Source organism: Electrona antarctica, assembly GCF_951216825.1.
Source record: "Electrona antarctica genome assembly, chromosome: 11".
NCBI classification, from domain to species: domain Eukaryota; kingdom Metazoa; phylum Chordata; class Actinopteri; order Myctophiformes; family Myctophidae; genus Electrona; species Electrona antarctica.
Window position 1 is genome coordinate 17,156,192 of NC_136792.1, and position 22,968 is coordinate 17,179,159.

The window sequence follows — 22,968 nt, forward strand, 5'->3', positions numbered from 1 at the left end:
TAAACAGTTAACTTGTAATAGATTTATCTCAAAATATATTGAATCAGGCTGATTCAGGAACTTTAGTTTAAATATAATTTAGGACGATATTAGACAATATTAGCCATGGTTCACACTTCACAGTCATATCAGGGCATAAATGTGCTCATATTCAACATTTCTAAAGCAAGTTCAAGTTTAAGGAGAACGTTGTGTGCTGACGTGTCGCTGTCCATTGTCGTGGTGCTGAACCATTTATACCAATCGATACGTCAACGTCGATATTTTAATGTCCAATGCAGGCCAGGTGGTCACAAGTTCACAACAGAAATGTGTGGGTTTTGGTTTGTTATTTTATGTAAACAAAGTGAATAACGGTTTTACATCATAATCTTTGATATCCATCCTATCCAACATTAGATTCTGCAGTAGACGCGGATTCTATGCGCGGATTCTATGTGCCGTGGCGTCACTACCGTGACGTCAGGGCACATAGAAATCCGCGCTGTCCGTAGTGACGTCACGGAACATAGAAATAGGGCGAGTGAGGCTCGAGAGCCAGAGCTTACTAGTTAGCGATCAAGACGAAAATTAAAGCTTAGTAGTGGTACCGAGGCTAATCAAGACGGAGACGTGATATCTGATTCTGAGCCCTTTAACAGAGCTCGTCATTACTCTGGCCATTACTAGCGTCATTACGTCTCTGTTGCGAACGCGGAAGGAGAGAGGTGGGGGTGGAGAGCGTGCATAGTGTCCACATGGTAAAAATGGCTGCGGGTGAGGAAAAACAACAGACGCACAGACCCGGTGTGTTTAAACAGAAAAACAAAGGCCACAAACATGGCAAGCATCGTACGAAAGGCGAACTTGAGAGAGAGAACAAAGGTAAGACTTTGATTCGAATTGATCACACACTCCTCGTCAGTAACATAAGGTTCTGATGGGGCATATTCTCTGCTAGCCCAGCACACGTGTTATTTTTGTCCGACTCCTAGCTAACCACATCAGCAGTACATTTTCAAGGTGGAAAGCCTGGTGAGGCGATGTTACAATACTCCAAGTAATCCAGAGTAGTCTGACAATAGTGACATTTAATAGCCCCAACTGTGACCTCCCTCAGGTCACGCGGGGGGCTGCTAGATTCAAGACTAGAGACATTTAACGCCATGGACCAGAGCTAGCTAGCTATGGTAGTTCGTTATAGTTACTAGTGAAATGAATGGCTGCCATGATGATTCCAGCAATCGCTTGTACTACCGATCACGGTGCCTTTTAAATAGATAACGGTAACGTTGACAACTTAGTGCTTCACGTCTAACGACAATCAGTTACTGAGCCAATTCATTGTTTTGCTAATTTACATCGACAATGCGATAGACGGCAAAACAACAAAAAAATCACCCTCGTGTTAAGTGAGGGGCGCTCTTATCATCATAGCCTACATCACATTCCGTGCTCAGCCAATCAAATCATCACAATGTCATTCCGGCCACTTTTGGCGTCTTAGCTTTTCTGCCCTCAACTTTTATCTTATATATGTACTTTTGGCTCGGCTCTGCCAATCAATCATCGCTATCGGGTGATCAGCCAATCATCAGCCAAAGTTTGTGTTCACAGTAAACCTGGAAAGCTGGGCATAGGAGGGGCTAGCGCCCCTCAAACATCAATGCCAAAAAAATATTATTTAGGGAATTTGCTGACATTTTCCAAACAGTGCTTGTTTGTTTGGCAAGTTCAGCTATTAGTGTAGATTTTCATCTTACACAAACATTAAATTCCCATTGACAATGGAGAATTTGTCATGTGTCTGAGCAAATCGGCTATTTTCGTTCTACACAAAGATTACATTTCCTGTAATACATATTATGTCTACACATGTGTCTGTTACATCATGATGATGTATGATGATAAGAGCGCCCCTCACTTCACACAGGTGTGATTTTCTTCATTATGTTCAACCATTAACAAATACTATGGTAGACGTTGCACACTAAGGTGATTGTTCTATTAGCAATTTTAATTATTGCAGAGGGCTCTGCAGTGCAGAGACTCGAGGTAAGGAATTTGGTGTAGAAGCACCTCCATGTTGACCTCACAATATAGTGGCATAATGGCAGTACATTATCTGATCCTAATGATCTGTCATACAGGAAGAGTGTCGGTGACAGCCCTTACAAAAAAACAGAGAAAAGAGCAAAGGAAGATGGACAGAAGACACAAGGCCAACCAGCTTCGCAGAAATAAGAAAGACATGGTAAATTATTTTTAAATTGGTGTGGATAATATCCATCCATTTATCCATCCTCATGAATATTTGATCCATTGACATTGAATATTTGTCTTGTCCATCTAGGTCCTGATAGAGAAGCGACGTCTTGGTACCAAGGATGGCCCCCCTCACTTGGTGGTTGTGGTGGCCCTTCATGCTGCAGTTGATGCTGGGTGTGTTACTAAGCTGTTACGTGGAGAAGATGCTGGGGGTCTGGTTCATCAGGAACTCTGTGTTAGTGGCATCAATGACAGCTTCGGTCTGATTCTGCCTCGTTTCAAACAAAGGTTCACTTTTCTGCGCCCTAACACTGGTAAGTGTCAACTAATGACTGATGATTGTTCAATAGATTTATTAAGCCCAAAATGGATTTTTACCTGCTAATTTATTTATTTTTTATGTATAAATTATTTCTTGAATAGTTTTCCCTGGCCTTTATCACTAGATTACTATGCATTGAGTGAAACAGGATATAAAATATGACCCATTTGGATGAGTTTATTCATTTGCAACTGGCTTATGATTATGAAATATTTCTTGTGTCTTTTGTGCAACATATATATAGTATAGAATAGATCATTGTGCTTGTCCCTAAAATACCACAATCTGTTATCTAAAATGTAGATAACAGATTCTAAATGCTGCTTCTAGTCTGATATCTTGTGGCTTCCTCGCTCTTTGTATAGCTGACCTGACCTCCCTGCTGGATGTCGCAAAGGTTGCAGACAGCCTGCTATTTGTCCTCGACTCGACTGAAGGTTGGGACAGCTATGGAGAATACTGCCTCTCCTGTCTCTTTTCCCAGGGTCTGCCCAGCCACGGTGAGTACACTGTAGCTTCACAAGGCTGCACACATGAACCTCATTACAGACTAGAAATATGGACATTTCATGAAGTTTGGTTAGTGTTATAACAACTTAAACCAACTGTTTACCAGAGTCTGACAGCTTTCTATGCTAGGCCTAGACCCCTACTTTCCCCCCTCTATACCAACTATCAATAGATAGCTGATAAGCTCAGCATGTAGATTGTTCTATTATCTATTTTCTCTAAATGTTAGCCCCAGAATACAAACGTTGGGCTTCATGTGGTTAAATGTATTGAAATTTGTTGTTATTGATGGTTGGGACTTGGAAGCGTACCTATCACTTGGCCTTTGATTGATTGCATTGAAATCACTACCATGGAGTGTGGTGAACATGAAGCTTGTTTCCTCAGTTGTATTGACCTGTCTTTTTCCATCCGGGTGCTTTCCTTTCTCCTGTAGCGCTTGTGTGCCAGGGTGTTGGTGATCTTGCTGTGAAGAAGCGGACAGACTTCAGACGAGCTTTGTCAAAAATCACAGAGGTCCGATTCCCAGATGCTCGTCTCTTCCCGTTGGACACAGAACAGGACGCCATGCTGCTTCTGAGACACCTGGGCTCTCAGAGACAGAGGAAGTTAGGCTTCCGCTCCAAACGCGCCCACCTCTTGGCTCAGCACGTAGCCTATATTCCCAATAGCTCTGAGGTCACGGGCGGTGCACCCACAGGCTTAGGGACCCTCTGTGTGTCTGGGTATGTCCGTGGCCACCCTTTGCAGGTTGACAGACTGGTACACATCACTGGACATGGAGATTTTCAGCTCAGTCAGATTGATGCTCCTTCAGACCCCCTACCCCTCAGTACAACAACACCCAGGCCAGAAAAGCCTGGAAAAGGAGGAAACACAGACATGCAGGTGGATTTCTTGGGAATCAAAATCTATTTAGTTCAGTCTTATTACCGGTATTATTATTTAAGTTTTTGTTTTATGTTCTTGATAGAGGGTGTATACAGCGATTGTCAGCAAAAAACAATTGATATTGTTACACAAGTAATGTTTTGCTAAGATTAATGTTTGTAAACAGGACTGCTGTCATAAGGAATGTCTCTAAAGGGATTAATCTTAATTAATAATAATAACACACAATTTGTATATTGATTACAGTCAGATACTGAAAATAATTGTTGTATAGTGCAAAGGATCCACTATTAAGTCCACTGACAACTGGATGTCGTCATCACTGAGTTTTGGGACTTGAATCATGTCCTCTGTTCCATATGTTCCACAGGATGGCACTGAGGAGGAACGTCCAGTTCGGGTGCTAATGAAGGCAGATCCATCTCGCAGGGAGAGCCTGCTGGCAGAGGCCGCGGTGGACCCCATGGATGGAGAGCAGACCTGGCCCACTGACACAGAGCTTTTGGAGGCAGAAGGTGGGAATGGAAGCTGTTAAATTACGTTGGAACATCTTGGAACAACGTTGAATCAAAATGACCACTATTTGAATATGGTCAGTGGTTGATCTCTAGACCACTGGTTCCCAAACCTTTCAGGTTGAGACCCAAAACAGAGATTAGATGTTTGCCCTTCGCACCGCGTTGCGAGCTTGTAGATCAGCTATTTTTTTATTTATGGAATTCATTAGATTTGTTTGTTTTAAAAATGTCTAAAACAATGTTTTTAAGGGGCACCTGGAACATTTTAGTTAAATGTTTTTAAAAACGACAATGAAGGGAAAATGTACGTCATATTGTCTCTATTGTTAACTGTTTCCGCACCGGCCCCGAGAAAACAAGATTGATTCACCTTGTGCACGCTCGTGCACGCACACGCGCAGTCTTTACATGGCACTCTTGATTAAGTATGGTTTATTGTGATTGTATTGGCAATGGGAAATGAAAAGCAATCCTTTCACTATCTCCATGTTTTTTTTCTACTGCTGGACAGAGGCCAGTAAGAATAGGCGTGTGATGAAAGTTCCAAAGGGAATGTCAGACTACCAAGCCACCTGGATTTTGGATGAGGATGCAGACGAGGAGGAAGACGGCTGTGATGATGATGATGATGATGACAATGATGGAATGATGGTGATGGATGAGGCCATGGCTGTAGATGAAGAAGAGGATGATTCACAGGTACAATATGTAACACAGGAAGCCGGGGTCTTATGATTCTATATGGTTGTTCAGTCAAACTTCTGCTTTGCTTGAATGTTAGTCAATTTGACAGACTGTGGTTTGTAGTCATGGCAACATGAATAGCATACGTTATGGTTTCTGTCATGGAAACGGACCGCCCTTAGGTATGTGACCTTTAAGGAGGAAGTGTGTGGGTGTTGAACAGGGCAGTAATTGGTGGAGAAGGTGTGCGTCTTGAGTGCTGCTGGTTCCGGGGGTGGAACAGTGCATACGTGACCCATGGTTAGTGCACCTCTCTATTGGGAGGCATTGTTTGTTTTCTCAGTGTCTGTCTCTGGCCTGTAGTGCCAGGCTACTCACCACAACAATAGTGTTTGGAACAACGGTCCCGAGAGAAGCCTCCCGACATCCCGTTCTATGAACACAACTTCCTGTCTGGACATGGGGAGGGGACGACCATTTATTTATTTCCAGCTTTGCTTAAAAGAAGGGGGACATTCTTTATGTGCAAAGGATTCATTTTCGATCTCTGGTTGTTATTAATGTGTTTGATGTCAGGGTTAGCACACTGGAATATTTGGATGATGTTAACAATGGGAAAAGTGGCGCTTCAGAGGGTTATGTTTATTATCATTATTGCAGCTAGGATTGTTCTAAGGCTTGTGGGTCAACCCCATGCTGAGTGGATTCCCTCATATACCGTAGCAAGAGTGTGTCACTGTACATTGCCATACTAGGGACTAAGTACCAGTTTATTAATTTGATGTTAATGAACATGGGCAACTCATGCTCAGAACTTGCAGTCCGGGTTTCCGGGTGACGCAGTTCCTGCCCACCACCGTGGAAACTGAAACTGGACTGGAAGGTTAAAATCATCATGCAGTCATTATGCATCCGGCTTGGCCAGGTGCTCTAACGCAGTATTTCCCAAACTTTGTATGTATTGTATGTATATTCATGACAAGTGAATAGTGACAAATACCCCAAAATAACTAAACAAACAAAACAGCATCCTCCCGGTGAAGCTCCTTAAGTCAGCTGAAAAGAAGCAGTTGATGGCTTAATGTTTATCGGAGGACACGTGGTTGTCTACACCCTACTGTGGTTATAGCAGTGACAGGGCACTGTACACCTGGGGGAAATTGGCATACTGACTAAATTGAGAGAACAATGGTGGGGGGAAAGATGGCAATAAGAGAATGAAGATGATGTTTGAGCAATGTCCAAGTGACCAGCTTTTTGCTGGCCCAGTGCCAGTAAAGCAAATGGACTACATGAATACATGTGTTGTTGGGTAGCCACAGCCAGACAATCAGAGATATCTGCCTATTGATACGCCTGGTGACATCTAAGTTCAGTAAATGGGCTAACATTGGGTGTAAACAATTCAGAAATGTAAAAAGTAAAAGCTTCAAAGAATCGATGCGAAGACTTTGGGGCGGCCCTTCATATGGAATGTATCAGGATTGGTTTTCAAAGCAGTGGGTGTAGATCTGAAACTATTGTTTTCTGGTGTCCAAGCCCATTCAAAGGATTTAGATTTCCCTAGGCATACCGGTAAGCAGAGAAGACTAGTTATTATTATTGTTTTTGCTTTACAGTACAGTGAGATTAATATTCTCAGTTCTGAATTAGGAAATGCATCCTGATTCCTTGAAAATCATAATTTACAGTCAACATCAACATCTCTTCTAATTTATTGTCAATAGATTCTCTTGTCTTTGGGGGGTGGGGGGTGACATACAGTACGTATGTATCAAGAATATTTAATAAATGGTCACAGACAGAGAACTAACTGCACTTTGGTACAAGGATAGAATTTTCCAAATACCAATTGCGCTGATAACCAGTGCGGCTGGTCTTGGAATGGTCATATTTTATATTGATAATATCACTGTGTTCTGTGACAGGATCTTGGTTCAGCCTGTGACTCCGGAGAAGAGGAGGAGGAGGAGGAGGAGGAGGAGGAGGAAGAAGAGGAAACGCTGTGCTCCACAGATCGATCTGGAGCAGATCAACGTTATGATCAGCATATAGATGAGGCTGAGGAGGGAGAAGGGCTGAAGCGCTATCGTGAAGCTCGGTCTAATGATTTGTTCCCCGATGAGGTGGACACACCCCTTGATGTGCCGGCGAAAACCAGGTAGGGTCCTTCTATTGCATTAGCACTGTATGAACCATTTGCTTTACATTATTCAGAGCCTTTCAAGTAATACTGTGTGAGACATCAATTTAAAGACAATAGCGCTAGTAACATTTCATGCAAGTTTTCAACTGCAAATGAAGAGACGGACCTCTGAATCAGTCACCCTGATCCAGTCATGCCTTGCCATAATTTTAGACATTGCTATCGTTTGGTCTCAGGTTCCAGCGCTACAGGGGTCTGAAGAGTTTTCGCTCCTCACCTTGGGACCGCATGGAGAACCTGCCCCTGAACTACTCCCGCATCTTCCAGTTCCAAAGTTTTGACCGCACTCGTCGCCGTATACTAGCCGAGGCTGCGCAGGAGGAAGAGGGAGCCATGGTACAAGCATGTGCATGATTTTAGATTTTTTTTTGCTATACCCTGTATACCGTATTTGTGGATTCACTAAACCCTGTTCACGCTATTGTTGTAGGTGGGCTGGTATGTGACTTTGCACATTATTGATGTTCCTGTCTCTGTGATGGAGAGTGTCCAGTCTGGCAGCCCTCTGGTGTTGGTGTCCATCTTGCCTCATGAGCAGAAGGTATGGACCATGAAAATGTGAATGTCGTTGTCGCTGCCCGTCAGGCAGAACACTTTTAAAATATTTTAAAAATAGCGGATCTCGTTCATTTGAGTCCTTTCTCAAGTGGAATACTGCACATATTGATGGTTCTGCTATCATTTACTTCCATACATAGATGTCAGTGATGCACATGTTGGTACGGAGGCACCCCAGCAACACAGATTCCATCAAATCCAAAGAGGAGTTGATCTTCCACTGTGGGTTTAGGAGGTTCAGAGCCTCTCCTATCTTCTCTCAACACACCTCAAGTAAGTCCAATAGTACATACAAGTTCGTAGAGACTGCATGCATGTAAATCATGCACCTGATTTCTTATAATGCACCACAGCAGTGATTTTCAAACTTTTTGTAGCCAAGGCACACCAAAGGGCAAGTCAAAATCATGAGCACCTGTGTTCACAAACAGAATTGATTTACTCATGCCAAATACAAAGTTTTAAATATTTTTTGTAACGTATAGGATTTGCCTCTGCATTTGGGAAATGAGTGCAAACAAAGTATTGATATAGTAAATTAAAATAAATATTATAATTTTGTATAGTATATATTGCAATAATGGTGTGGCGTTTGTCATGAAATCTCAACTTTATTTGTATGCATACCGTTTGGGAACCACTGGCATATAGCACAAGATATTGCTTTTGTGTATTACCGCGTCGGTTCACTTTGATGTCAAAATCTGATTTGCTTTTCATTAGGTGACAAGCACAAGTTGGAGCGTTTCCTTCTGCCAGATACCCCCACTGTGGTGTCTGTGTATGCTCCCATCACCTTCCCTACTGCAGGGGCACTGCTATTCAAACAGAGGAGTGATGGTATGCCATAGAATTAACCTCTTTCAACCTGGTGGCCCTATTTTGGCCATGTCATAGGCATTATTATTATTAAAAAAAACACACAAATTAGTTGGAGATTATTTATTTATTTTTAGATTTCACGTTTGTTTACATATCCTCCCAATGTCTGTAAAATGCTGCTGTGGAATTGCTGAAAATGAGAAGGTCTAGGAGGCTTGAATTTTATTTAAGTAAATCAATATTTTCTCCAGGTATTATTTGGGGCAAAGCGTTTCAAATCCAATCCATACATGCTTTAAAATGCATTTAATTTTTTTTTAAACATTAACATAACATTGACAAAAATAACGAGATTTACTGACATTTACCGGTACTGTCTGGCAAGTTTCAATTCTCAAGTGTTCCTACTGCACTGAAATGAACAGATGAATGACTTCCGCTAAAATCAAACAAACCACAGCATGCTTTGGAAAATGGTTCGCAGTAATGTCAAGTATAGAGTGAGTCATAGCCATACTAAAAATGCCAGTATGGTTCTTGAATAAGTGATCTTATTTTATAGTTGCTTTTTGGTACTGTGACCATTTCTTTCTGTTCTCTAGTTATGTAATCCAGGGGTTCTCAACGTTTTTGGCCGGGGACCCCCGGAAATGCTTTGGCAATGTCTCGGGACCCCCGCCCCGCCCCCTCCCGACCCCCAATATAAATTGACTGCTACAATAACCTTAAACCATTTTGGGCGGGAACCCCTTTTGGTGTTTTAAGCATTGTTATAATTTAGCTATTGAAAAATAGCAGATCTACAAGTCTAGTTATGTAATCAGTATGCAGTACCTGTATTTGAGGTGGTTCTTTTTGTCATCCAGGCATACAGGACTTGGTGGCCACAGGCAGCCTGTTGAGTTGTGACCCGCAGCGTGTCGTACTGAAGAGAATTGTGATAAGTGGACACCCATTGAAGATTAACCGGCGCTCCGCTGTCGTCCGTTACATGTTCTTCAACAGGGGTGAGCACTGCTGTCCAGTAGTGCATTCATATGCTTTATATTTCATTACACTAAACTTGGTCTGACGTTGCCCCAGTGTTAATTTAACTCTAAAGTGTGTACAAATGGAACCAAAGATTTGATTATGTTCCTCTCTCTCAACAGATGACATCATGTGGTTCAAGCCAGTCGAGTTACGAACCAAATGGGGCCGGAGAGGTCACATCAAGGAGCCTTTGGGTGAGGGAATTTAGGGAAAACTAATGGAATGTTTCACCTGGAATATAGTTTTATGTTCAAGACACGGGTGCAGTACTTTAAATTCTGGATCTTGTGTTTTTCAGGAACTCATGGTCACATGAAGTGTGTATTTGATAGCCAGCTACGCTCTCAAGATACCATCATGATGAATTTGTACAAGAGAGTGTATCCTCAGTGGACATATGACCCATATGTTCCACTGCCCTTACCCTGGATCAAGAGAGAGAACACCGATCAGGAGATCTATGGCGGTGCCGGTGACATGGAGTAGGAGAGACAACACACGTGGAAATAGTAAATTGTATTGAATTGCCATGACAAATAGTCATTATGCCTTAAATAAACCTGTTTCAATCTAAAGTGCCTGATCTTGAAGTTGTTGGCAATCCAGTGTGAGATGTTCCTTCACTTGTGTTTTCATGTTCCTAGATCCATTTCTACCCACTAGATGGCAGTCATGATTAAGGATCGGTAGATGAAACGTATCTGAAATGATTGTGTTGAATAACTGCATGACTTTTGGTTGAACTATTTGGGGTTGTATGAATGAATGCTCATGATCAAAGGTGCAAGTGGTGCGGAGGGGAACTTTATGATGATGTTGAAGTGCACATTTCTATAAAAACGGTTTTCAGCAATAAAATATTTTTGCAGGCTCATAATAGATTATATGAAAGTCTAATGCTTGGGATATATATATATATATATATTAGTTCACATCTTATTACTATCAAACCAATGTTGATAATATTGACACAGATAAATCAGGTAACATGGCCTGGTATATTAATTACAGTCATAGCTGAAATCTCCATAATTGTCTGTATTTGGCCGCAGCAGCTTTGGATTTATGCTTTTATCACTGATTGCCGTATGTACTACAATGTATTTCTTGTGTGTTCCGTTAAACTTTCTTACACCTATTAGATTGTCAACAAGGGTTCTCCAAATATTTTGGTCCTGACTCCTGAGCCAACCTCTGTAACCTGGTGAGGCGCAGCGTCATGGCATCTGCCTCCAAGTCTCTGCTCCAGGTGTTTTGTGGTCGCACAATCTTTTCCCGTGGGGGTTCCACTTGAGTTATTGTCTTGTGGTATTCAAGGCTGGTTAAATTATAGCCATCTCCAATGATGCAATAGTGTTATGGCCTAAAGGTTGTGAGGTGTGAGCAGCAACTTTCTTTGGAACTTATGATTTGAACTACATAATGTGGCTGTACTGTACTGTAGTTATAATCACCAATACTGTAGTTGCTGAACTTGACCACTGTCTGGTGCATCTTTTCACCTACTTCTCCCTGGTGATCTCTCCCTGACCTGAAGCCCCCTTTTCACCACCACCCAGACACAGTACAGGGAGAGATCATGACCCTGCTCTTGTTTTCTCTCTGGATCCGAAATGCTCAACAGTTTTACGTCCCTCCTGGTTCCATGCTTTCTTTTCATTCTCTTTTTTTCACTCGGAGAAACAGTGATTTATGAATTGTAATATTTATCATAAAACGGTGCTCTTGCATGCTCACAGCAACATGATTCATCCGCAGGCTCTGCTGGGACTGCACCACAGAGGCATGCCAATATGTCTGGGAAAGCACAAGGTGAAGACTTGGGGATGGGGAGGAGAACATGATCCAAGAAACCAAGGGGAGCAAAAGTTCACTCTGTACATTTTTTCATACACTGAATTTGATTATGACGGAAAAAGTTGAAAAATAAAGATAATACAATCGGGAAAGAATAATGTCTCTTTATTGCCTTGGGGGGCATGCTAGAAGCCCTGGACAGTTTTACTGTAACACTCCATTTATCCACTCCATTTTCTCTCTTTTTTTGGGGTCTAACATGAATTAAGGCGAGGGCACTGTAACAGTGATGTGTTGAACACATCTTGTTAAAGCTGAAGGGAGGGGTGTGGTTGGTGTGCATTTCTGGCCCGCAGTTCACATGGAGAGGGGGGAATTCAATACCCCCGCTATGGAGAGACTGTCCTTAAAGGAACACATGTAGAAGAAGAATGGGACTGAATTTAGATGCAATGCATGCACAACTTTTCCACCGACACTATCAATTTGACACAGATAAACATTTTAGTTGTTTTGGGGACCAACTGCGACGTGGTGAGGCAGAATCCAGAACCATAAGTGAAGTGTGTGTTTGGCACGGGCCCGTCGTCAGAATAAGGAGTGAACGCTGGTGGCTTAGCGCTGTTTGGATCAGGAATGTCTTTGCGGTTCCCCAACTCGCTGCCACCACACTTCTGCTGGCTCCCACTGAAGATATAATGGGTGAGAGGTTTTTCCGTTGGACGAGGATGAAGAAAGGGAAGGAGGAGAGATAGGGGACGAGCCAGTTGATGTTAAAGGCCGTCTGATTCTGATATATACCTCGGCCCTATGACAGTGTCGCTCGCCTATAGCAGATCTACAAGGCCGGCTATTATCAATTTAAAGATAACGAATACAACCAAAGGCTTAGGCAAGAGAGATGCATAGAATTCAGCAATTAAAGTAAGATCGGGGGTGGGGGTGAGTGCGGGTGAAATGGAGGAGTGTGAGAGAGAGTCTGACTGAGGTGGTGTGGGCGAGGGAGGAGAGGGAGAGAGTGGCTGGCGTTTATGGATTGCAGATGTGGCGCTGTGGGGTTTTGGCAGGCAGGGGCCATGTGTGCCTGAATCCTGCACCGGCTGGGTGGCACCGGGGTGAGAGGGAGGTCACTGCACCGCAGCACACAGCCCATAAAACACTGAGAGTTGGGGAGAGGAAGGAGCAAGCGAGGCCTCAAACACATGCATGCCACGCACGCACGCACACGCACACACACGCACACACACGCCTGGGGATACAGGGCAGTGAGGGTGAGCAAATCACACTCTGAGAGGTAAGGTTTATGCATGCAACAGATTCCAATTTAACACAAAAGTTGTTAGGAAAAAAACTGTTGGTGTTAAGCTGTTCAGCTTAGCATTATGTCAAATGTATCAACAAACTCACTCAAATCTTCCTGTGGAAAAATGTTTCTGTCTTGTTTCTATATTTTAAATTTAAATGGATTTTTTTCATCTGTCTTGATAGTATGCTGTTGCTGTGTTTATTACAAAATATCACAAGTTTACAAAAGAATAGCGAGTCAGCCACGTGGTTTGAGGATGTTCATTTTCTTACCAAAGTCATCCACCCACCATTCTATCTATTCTGTCTCTTTCCATCCTCATCATTCCATATCAATCCCATGTTCATTTTTCTTTCTCAGGAAATGACAGTGGATAGAATAATGACTGGATATAACTGGTCTTGGCCAACTTATCATTCTGAGAATGAAGAATCTTAACCTGCTTCACCCGCACTCTTTCCCTACTTCTTCACTCTTTCCCTCTACTTTTTCACTCTTTCCCTCTACTTTTTCACTCTTTCCCTCTACTTCTTCACTCTTTCCCTCTACTTCTTCACTCTTTCCCTCTACTTCTCCACTCTTTCCCTCTACTTCTCCACTCTTTCCCTCTACTTCTTCACTCTTTCCCTCTACTTCTTCACTCTTTCCCTCTACTTCTTCACTCTTTCCCTCTACTTCTCCACTCTTTCCCTCTACTTCTTCACTCTTTCCCTCTACTTCTCCACTCTTTCCCTCTACTTCTTCACTCTTTCCCTCTACCACTCTTTCCCTCTACTTCTTCACTCTTTCCCTCTACTTCTCCACTCTTTCCCTCTACTTCTTCACTCTTTCCCTCTACTTCTTCACTCTTTCCCTCTACTTCTCCACTCTTTCCCTCTACTTCTCCACTCTTTCCCTCTACTTCTTCACTCTTTCCCTCTACTTCTTCACTCTTTCCTTCTACTTCTTCACTCTTTCTCTCTACTTCTTCACTCTTTCCCTCTACTTCTTCACTCTTTCCCTCTACTTCTTCACTCTTTCCCTCTATACTTCTTCACTCTTTCCCTCTACTTCTTCACTCTTTCCCTCTACTTCTTCACTCTTTCCCTCTACTTCTTCACTCTTTCCCTCTACTTCTTCACTCTTTCCCTCTACTTCTTCACTCTTTCCTTCTACTTCTTCACTCTTTCCCTCTACTTCTTCACTCTTTCCCTCTACTTCTTCACTCTTTCCTTCTACTTCTTCACTCTTTCCCTCTACTTCTTCACTCTTTCCCTCTACTTCTTCACTCTTTCCCTCTACTTCTTCACTCTTTCCCTCTACTTCTTCACTCTTTCCTTCTTCACTCTTTCCCTCTACTTCTTCACTCTTTCCCTCTACTTCTTCACTCTTTCCCTCTACTTCTTCACTCTTCTTCACTCTTTCCCTCTACTTCTTCACTCTTTCCCTCTACTTCTTCACTCTTTCCCTCTACTTCTTCACTCTTTCCCTCTACTTCTTCACTCTTTCCCTCTACTTCTTCACTCTTTCCCTCTACTTCTTCACTCTTTCCTTCTACTTCTTCACTCTTTCCCTCTACTTCTTCACTCTTTCCTTCTACTTCTTCACTCTTTCCTTCTACTTCTTCACTCTTTCCCGCTACTTCTTCACTCTTTCCCTCTACTTCTTCACTCTTTCCCTCTACTTCTTCACTCTTTCCTTCTACTTCTTCACTCTTTCCCTCTACTTCTTCACTCTTTCCCTCTACTTCTTCACTCTTTCCCTCTACTTCTTCACTCTTTCCCTCTACTTCTTCACTCTTTCCTTCTTCACTCTTTCCCTCTACTTCTTCACTCTTTCCCTCTACTTCTTCACTCTTTCCCTCTACTTCTTCACTCTTCTTCACCCTTTCCCTCTACTTCTTCACTCTTTCCCTCTACTTCTTCACTCTTTCCTTCTACTTCTTCACTCTTTCCCTCTACTTCTTCACTCTTTCCCTCTACTTCTTCACTCTTTCCCTCTACTTCTTCACTCTTTCCCTCTACTTCTTCAGTCTTTCCCTCTACTTCTTCACTCTTTCCCTCTACTTCTTCACTCTTTCCTTCTACTTCTTCACTCTTTCCTTCTACTTCTTCACTCTTTCCCGCTACTTCTTCACTCTTTCCCTCTACTTCTTCACTCTTTCCCTCTACTTCTTCACTCTTTCCCTCTACTTCTTCACTCTTTCCTTCTACTTCTTCACTCTTTCCCTCTACTTCTTCACTCTTTCCTTCTACTTCTTCACTCTTTCCCTCTACTTCTTCACTCTTTCCCTCTACTTCTTCACTCTTTCCTTCTACTTCTTCACTCTTTCCCTCTACTTCTTCACTCTTTCCTTCTACTTCTTCACTCTTTCCTTCTACTTCTTCACTCTTTCCTTCTACTTCTTCACTCTTTCCTTCTACTTCTTCACTCTTTCCCTCTACTTCTTCACTCTTTCCTTCTACTTCTTCACTCTTTCCTTCTACTTCTTCACTCTTTCCTTCTACTTCTTCACTCTTTCCCTCTACTTCTTCACTCTTTCCCTCTACTTCTTCACTCTTTCCCTCTACTTCTTCACTCTTTCCCTCTACTTCTTCACTCTTTCCCTCTACTTCTTCACTCTTTCCCTCTACTTCTTCACTCTTTCCCTCTACTTCTTCACTCTTTCCCTCTACTTCTTCACTCTTTCCCTCTACTTCTTCACTCTTTCCCTCTACTTCTTCACTATTTCCCTCTACTTCTTCACTCTTTCCCTCTACTTCTTCACTCTTTCCCTCTACTTCTTCACTCTTTCCCTCTACTTCTTCACTCTTTCCCTCTACTTCTTCACTCTTTCCCTCTACTTCTTCACTCTTTCCCTCTACTTCTTCACTCTTTCCCTCTACTTCTTCACTCTTTCCCTCTACTTCTTCACTATTTCCCCTCTACTTCTTCACTCTTTCCCTTTACTTTTTTATACCAGGCACTGCAGGCAGGGTTTTGCTCCACAGGCCTTCTCCCTATCACCGCTATTGTAATCTAACCGACTCCCAGAACGCAGCTATTGTGACAACCCATGAAGTTCCACTGCCACACACACACACACACATCTATAGGCCTACTGTGGAGGATTGGATCTGTTCTCCGGCTCTAGCTCTAACTATTGATTGTTTTTTAAATGTATATATATTTTTTTTTATATGTTAACAAATCAATTAACCACTTAATTGTTATTTTATACTGCGGTGCACAATGGTGTGCAAAAATATAGAAAATTTCAGATCTATGAGCTCACAACACCTCGTGATGTGACATATGAGCTTGTAGATCTGCTATTTTCAATACATACATATACAGTATATATCTTCATAATTAATTGATTATTTAATATCAATTTATTTTTGTATCTGTTCACATCCGCTGAGCTGTTGCCATTCATTCATGATTCTGGGTCCTCTTACTATGTATAGTGTTCGCCAGTAGTTGACCAGATCAACTAAATAATACATACCTGGTTCATATGGTTAATACACACGTTTACTTCCATATACATCTCTGCTGAATGCGGCAAATTTGGTTGAGTGCATTGTGAGTAGGGGTGCACGATTATTAAAATTAAATTATGACCGATATCCGATCTCCGATTATTTGCAGGGTCGATTCTGATATTATACATACAGAGGATCACAAGGAAACTAGGCCTAGGGGCTTGGCCCAAAGCCTGTTAAGAAAGTATTCAATCAATCAATCAATAATACTAGACATTTGAGAAAAAATCCTCTGCTAGCTTCAAACATTAGAAATACACAAAACAAAAGTGACAGAGACAGGCAGCTGCTATGCGAGTACAAAGCCATCGACGATCACATTATTATTGCATCATCAATATCTGTGAAAATAATCTGGATTATTTTGAGACCGATCCGATACCGATATGGCATTTTTATGTCCTAACGATTATGTCCTCTATCCTCTGAAATAGAGGGTATGTGCGTGACATCATGATCATACCCAGAAGTTATGCGGGAACGCCTACGGAGTGGCAAGAAAACGACTTTCTGGCCTTGACAGCCCTTACAACCAAACAACTACCCCTCCCTTTATTATGCTGTTCTCAATTTCGGTGCAGAATTGCAGACCTAGTTGAGTAATGAGTTTATAGGACTAGATAGTACAATCCCTTAGATAATCAGAACTTGGCATCAAGTGGGGTAGGGAGGGGTAAATCACAGACATAGATTGAGTGGAATATCAATGGGATAAATGAGATAAATGAGGTGGCTGGCATCTCTTAGAGATAGGGTGAGAGTTCAGTAACGTTCAGTAGAGTTGCTGCTTCTTCGCCTGGAAAGGAGCCAGCTTAGGTGGTTTGGGCATCTCCCTATAGGGAGGTCCTCGAGGCACGTCCCACTGGGAGGAGACCCCGGAGCAGACCAAGGCACAGTTGAAGGAAAGACATCGACTCAATGGCCTTGGCGGAGGAAACCTCCATGCAAGGCACCGACCTGCACATCAGGAGCAATTGTAGGGTTCAGAGTCCTGCTCAAGGAGACTTAGACACAAACTCTGGATGTCATTTCTCTATCTGCCACTTATATATAACGGGTGTCCCCCGTGGCACGCTCGTTATGCGATGCTCGGCCAATGGCACACCTTCCAACCTATCACAGTCAAGGCCCAGTCAACTGAGATCTTGCCAATGCCCATGCAGTCTAGCTTCTGAAATACTGGGGCGAAAAAACAACAAAAGATAGCCTTCACTGGCAGTAACCTTGGGTCACCAGTCTTTCTACCTCACCTCGGAGTGACATTGGCAGCCCCTCACCCTATTCATGCACATTTCTGTTGTAGCCAACGTGTCCAAAATCACACCAACCACAGCAAGCCAACATTGCTTTAAATGGTCCCCCATTAGCAAGTCGGCAAAACCGGTCCGAGTTGTGCCCCCCCCCCCCCCCCCCCCGATCATTACGTCACACTTCCATACTCCAATCATACCTCTTTTCCTCAAGGCACTCCATTTAATAGGGACTACCTTTTTCGCAGAGCCTTGGAGTCGATGGGCACTAATGGCCTAATGGCTTTCTCACATTCTAACACAGCCAGAAAACCCCACTCTTGCAGCCTGCTCGTGTCTTGCTAGTCATTACTCCAAACCTACGCCTCCTGGTATTGAATCCCGCTGCTGGCACTATTTTTCCAACAACCGCTTTTTTGGCCGATAAAGTATTAATTAAAGGGATATTTCACTTTCAAAAAAGGTTTTGGTCATTTTAACGTCTACTCAGGCTTATGTGAACACCCCGGGCAGTTCTTAAGTTGCTTGATTCAGTAATTAGATATTTGATATTTATTTTAGCTGCCCTGCCCCCTTCCTATACAAACCCATTATAACTTAAAACTCCATTTTAACCATGATAGATTCATCAAAAACACCTAAACCTTTTTCTGTTGACTGATATTGTCCTTCTAATACGTGAGGGGCCGTGGTTTTTCATTGACTGTTTCATTTATTTTTAATAATTATTTTGGAAACGAATTATTAAAAATAAATTAAAACAGTAAATGATAAACCACGGCCACCTCACGTATTAGAAGGACATTATCAGTCAACAGAAAATAGGTCGGGTGTTTTCGATGAATCTCATGGTTAAAGTTATAATGGATTTGTATATAGGAACGGGGCAAGGCAGCTAAAATGAATATCAAATATCTAAATACTGACTGGAGAAACTTAAAAACTGTCTGTGGTGTTCACATAAGCCTGAGTAGAAATGATGAAATGACCAAAAGTTTTTTTGAAAGTGAAATATCCCTTTAAGGTCATAGTGGGTGGCAGCGGCTCAGGGGTAGAGTGGCCGGTAGAGATGCTGGATGGATGGCAATGATGAGGTTCCCGGTTCGATCCCCGGCTCCACCAGAGTTAGTGTTGAAGTGTCCTTGAGCAAGACCCCCGATGTCCATGTTGGTGCCTTGCATGGTTGGTGTATGAATGTGTGTGTGAATGGGTGCTTGTAATGCACAATCTATATGAAGTGCTTTGGATAAAAGCGCCATTTATAGGTTTAGTATTATATATGTTTTGTGAGGTTAGGGTTGAGGTTATGTTTAGTATTATATAGTTTTTGTGAGTTTAATTGCGTGGGGTCCAAATGAACACAGCAGAGCGCTCCCTATCCCATTGACGGCCCAGGATAAAACAAGCTGGTAAAAACAAGCGCCCCATCAGCGCCCATCGACTCCCAGGCTCTGCGAAAAGGTAGTCCCGTTTAAATACGGCTCTGCTTCAATTGCATGCATGAGACACTGCTGCTGCTACAAGCTCGTAGTTCGAGCTTGTAGATCGGCTATTTTCAAAAATGTATACTGTAGGGCTGAAGTGGGTAATGTATGTTTTATAATAATCAAAATCTACAAAGTAACTAATAACTAAAGTTTCCAAATAATTAAAAGTACAATATTTGCCTCTGAGATCTAGTGGAGTATTGAAAATTGGAAATACTACAGTAAAGTTAAAATACCTCAACATTGTACTTGAGTACATTACTTCAGTTCATGTAGCTAACGGTATAGTTACTCTCACTGTCCCATTCCACATTCCAATGAACAGACATTATATAATGCACTGGCTTGTAAGAACCTTCGTTCTTATAACGTTCTTATAACCTTCGTTCTTATATAAGAACCTTTGTTCTTATAACATGTACGCTCAAAGAATGAAAATAATTAGCATGATCAGTAATAGTTCCTTGCCCTGCACAGCTCTTTCCGTGCAATATTTAATCATATGGCAACATAATATTGTTTACAAGTCATTAAACCAGGTCATGATTGTTCAACTTGGTGTCCAAAGCACATATACTGTAAAGGGCATTTGAAAAACCACTGAACTAGAGAAATATAAGTGGTTCAATATTGACCCATTACAATAGCCGTGGGTTTGATGGAACCATTATGTGCTTTATTGAAACACTGACAGTTTTCCAAACAACACTGAGAAACATTTTTTCTTTGTTTTTTCGGATGATGATGTTATGCCATTTAATTAAACCAACTAAATCAACTATATGAAAACCTACGATGAACTTCTGTTCACTCCCCTCTTTTCAAATAGGTGTTGCTGCTGGACAATACTTCTGCTATTGGGTCAGCTTTATTTTTTCTTTTGTGATATCCTTCCTTCCCTTTCTTGTTCCCCCTTTTTTCCCCCTTAGCCTGGTCCTGACTCCCTGGTTCCTGGGGCCTGGCCAAGGCGTGTGTCCCATGAGGAGCCAGAGAGGAGATGGAGAGAGGGGGCAGTGAGGGGGTGCAAAGACAGACTCCAAAACCACAGCTGCAGCAGCCTCTCCTCTCCTCTCCTCTCCTCTCCTCTCCTCTCCTCTCCTCTCCTCTCCTCTCCTCTCCTCTCCTCTCCTCTCCTCTGCCTTCACTCTGTAAGGAACTGGCCTGGCACACTCCCCAGCCCTGCCATTAATCAGAGAGAAGGGTATTTTAGAGTGTGTGTGTGTGTGTGTGTGTGTGTGTGTGTGTGTGTGTGTGTGTGTGTGTGTGTGTGTGTGTGTGTGTGTGTGTGTGTGTGTGTGTGTGTGTGTGTGTGTGTGTGTGTGTGTGTGTGTGTGTGTGTGTGTGTGTATGCGCGCGCGTACATGGACGTGCGTGTGTCAAAAGAGAGCAAGAAAGAGAGACAGAGAGATGAGTGTGCGTGCGTGCGTGTGTGCGTACGCGTGTGTGCGTGAGTGAGTGTTTATGTGTATCTTTGTGTGTGCCGATAGAGAGCTGGATGGAATGGGGGGTTGATGGTATGGAGACCAGGACCTCACAACAAAGCTGAGGAGTTCACCCAGCGAGCGCAAGGAGGAGGGAGCGAGGTTGACAGACAAAAAGCCTGGCGAGCAGATTGTGACTGCCAGCGAGCGGGACTAAAAGGATGAGATAGCTAGATGATCTGCAGAAGTTTTTAGTATCACAGAAAGAGCCAATCCAGACCCTGTCTTGCAACCTGGCGTTTTCAAAGAAATTCAAAAATGGACGAAAATAGTAGATCTGCAAGTTCATGATGTGTTGCATCGCTATGCGTTGTGAGCTTATAGATCAGCCATTTTCACACAACAAAGTGTAAAATACTACTTAAGTGGCGTTCTCTGATGGAGTGACAGAGCAGAGCTACCTTATCAGAAAGTGTTTTATATGTTTCCCAAACTACAGTATAAGCTTATAGCTTTTCCATTATTAATTTGCATGAATGTAAATCACATGCAAAGATGCCCACGTGACTGCTACTGTACGAAGGTAAGAACATCGTTTTAAAGGGACAGTTAACTGAAGAAGGGCATCCAGGTTATGCAAAGTCCATAAGACTACCCCTTCAGCTATCCCATCACTCCCATCCAGCCGCGTCCCCTGATTATCCAGGTGGGAGTGAAATTGAGAAAAAAAAGCTACTACCCCCCTCCCCCCCAACACCCCCCCCCAAGGGCCTCCCAGAATGCCTCTCTGCTAACATCACCGCACAGAGTCCTGGCAAGCCAATCTTTCCCCTATTCTCCCCTTCCCCTCTCCCTGCTTCCTGCCCTCATGATGTCACGCAGCATATGGTTTTCAGCAATATCAAGCCGGAAAAGAGATTTAGTCAGTAGAGAGGAGAGGAGAGAAAAGAGGGAGGGCTAGAAACAGGGTACATGTCGGACACAGAAAACAAAAGGTTGCTCTTCCCCCATTCGTACTGTGAATGGAAGGTAGAGGGGGAGAGGAGGGGAGGAGGAGGGCTGTACTGTGTGAGGCTAATGAGGAGAGACCAGGGAGCAAAACCCAGGCAGCGGACAGCCATGTGCACCACAGACTCCTGACAGGCTGGCCTACACACAAACACGCACGCATGCACACGCTTGTGCGTGCATGTAGACACACACACACACACACACACACACACACACACACACACACACACACAGTGGTCAGTACCCACACTGAGTAGAAGAAGGCGGGCAGAAAGCAACATTTCTGGAAAACCACTGATGTTCAAAGGGAAAAGGTCAATCTTTGTACAATTGATTTGATTGCATGGGCACAAGATTAGCTTGCAAGTCTACTGTTTGTTATCAAACTTTATAGTTTGAATTTCACAATAATGCAGTCAAATATCACAAACTAAATTAAACTAAATTAGAAACATAAGTGGTGCAGGCCTACTGAACAAATCTTTTTTCTTGTAGCACAAATTATGATCTCATATTGCATTCATACCCATTACCCTCTGTTATCAAAATGTAACCCAATAATTTCTGATCTGGCTGTCATCATGACAAGATAATTGCCCATTGCCAACAGAGGATGAACTAGAATAGCGACCAAACGCTCACAACAGCTCGGCTCATTCAAATGACATGCCTTGCACGCCTATCCCCTAAAGCTGTCGCAAAACTGCTCATTACAATGAATTAGGAGAGGCCTTGTGTGTAAATGTTGAGCCTACCACTCAATTTATGGTGGTGGACGGTTGCCTCTGAATGGTGGGTGTCTGGGATAAGCCCGCTTTAGCTTATACTTCGTCATACGATGGAGTAGGAAATTAAGAAAAAAGCAATAGTGGGGCGGCACAAGTAAGCATTTGGTGATGTCCATGGCATGTCCACTGAAATGGAAACGAAAAGAATGGAAAAATAAGTGGATGGGGCTGGGGGGAGAGAGACAGCGACAGAGACAGAGACAGAGAGAGAGAGAGAGAGAGAGAGAGAGAGAGAGAGAGAGACCTAAAGGGAGTTACAGTATAGAAGTGTGCGACATTGGGCTCAGTCTCTCAGATGGCTGTGGTGTCTGGTTCAAGGTGTTAAGATTACTTTTTTTTTTACTTTGCTCTCAGCTCTCATGGTGCTGCTCTGTGTTGTCTTGACTGCTGCAGGCCACCTGCCAGACAGTAATGGAGCAATAATAAGTTGATTGGAATGCTAGTCATTCAGAGTGCAAATTGAAACGAGGTGCTTTGAGCCTTGGAGAGCTGGCAAGTCTACAGTGTATCTGCTCACAAGTGTCTCGAAATAAGAAGAATGAGCTGCAGTCAGTCATGTGTTCACCACTATATATGGACCCACGTACTCTGTGCAGGACGTGTACCACACAT

The 22,968-nt window shown here is 42.9% G+C and overlaps 1 protein-coding gene across 2 annotated transcripts; it reads left to right on the forward strand.

Annotated features, from left to right (window-relative positions):
• Window positions 1–544: 544 nt before the first annotated feature.
• On the forward strand, window positions 545–10,365 carry tsr1 (TSR1 ribosome maturation factor). 2 transcript variants are annotated; one of them, XM_079514447.1, is made up of 15 exons: window positions 545–864; window positions 2,130–2,233; window positions 2,333–2,561; window positions 2,935–3,069; window positions 3,516–3,967; window positions 4,341–4,485; window positions 5,000–5,214; window positions 7,146–7,333; window positions 7,555–7,714; window positions 7,809–7,919; window positions 8,077–8,209; window positions 8,660–8,776; window positions 9,625–9,765; window positions 9,910–9,984; window positions 10,089–10,365. In XM_079514447.1, the coding sequence occupies exons 1-15, from the start codon at window positions 738–740 to the stop codon at window positions 10,274–10,276; spliced, it is 2,520 nt and encodes an 839-aa protein (XP_079370573.1). In that variant the 5' UTR covers window positions 545–737; the 3' UTR covers window positions 10,277–10,365. The 2 variants fall into 2 exon arrangements, with proteins under 2 accessions (XP_079370573.1, XP_079370572.1); XM_079514446.1 differs by having other exon boundaries at window positions 5,000–5,187; window positions 7,101–7,333.
• The last annotated feature ends 12,603 nt before the right edge of the window (window positions 10,366–22,968 follow it).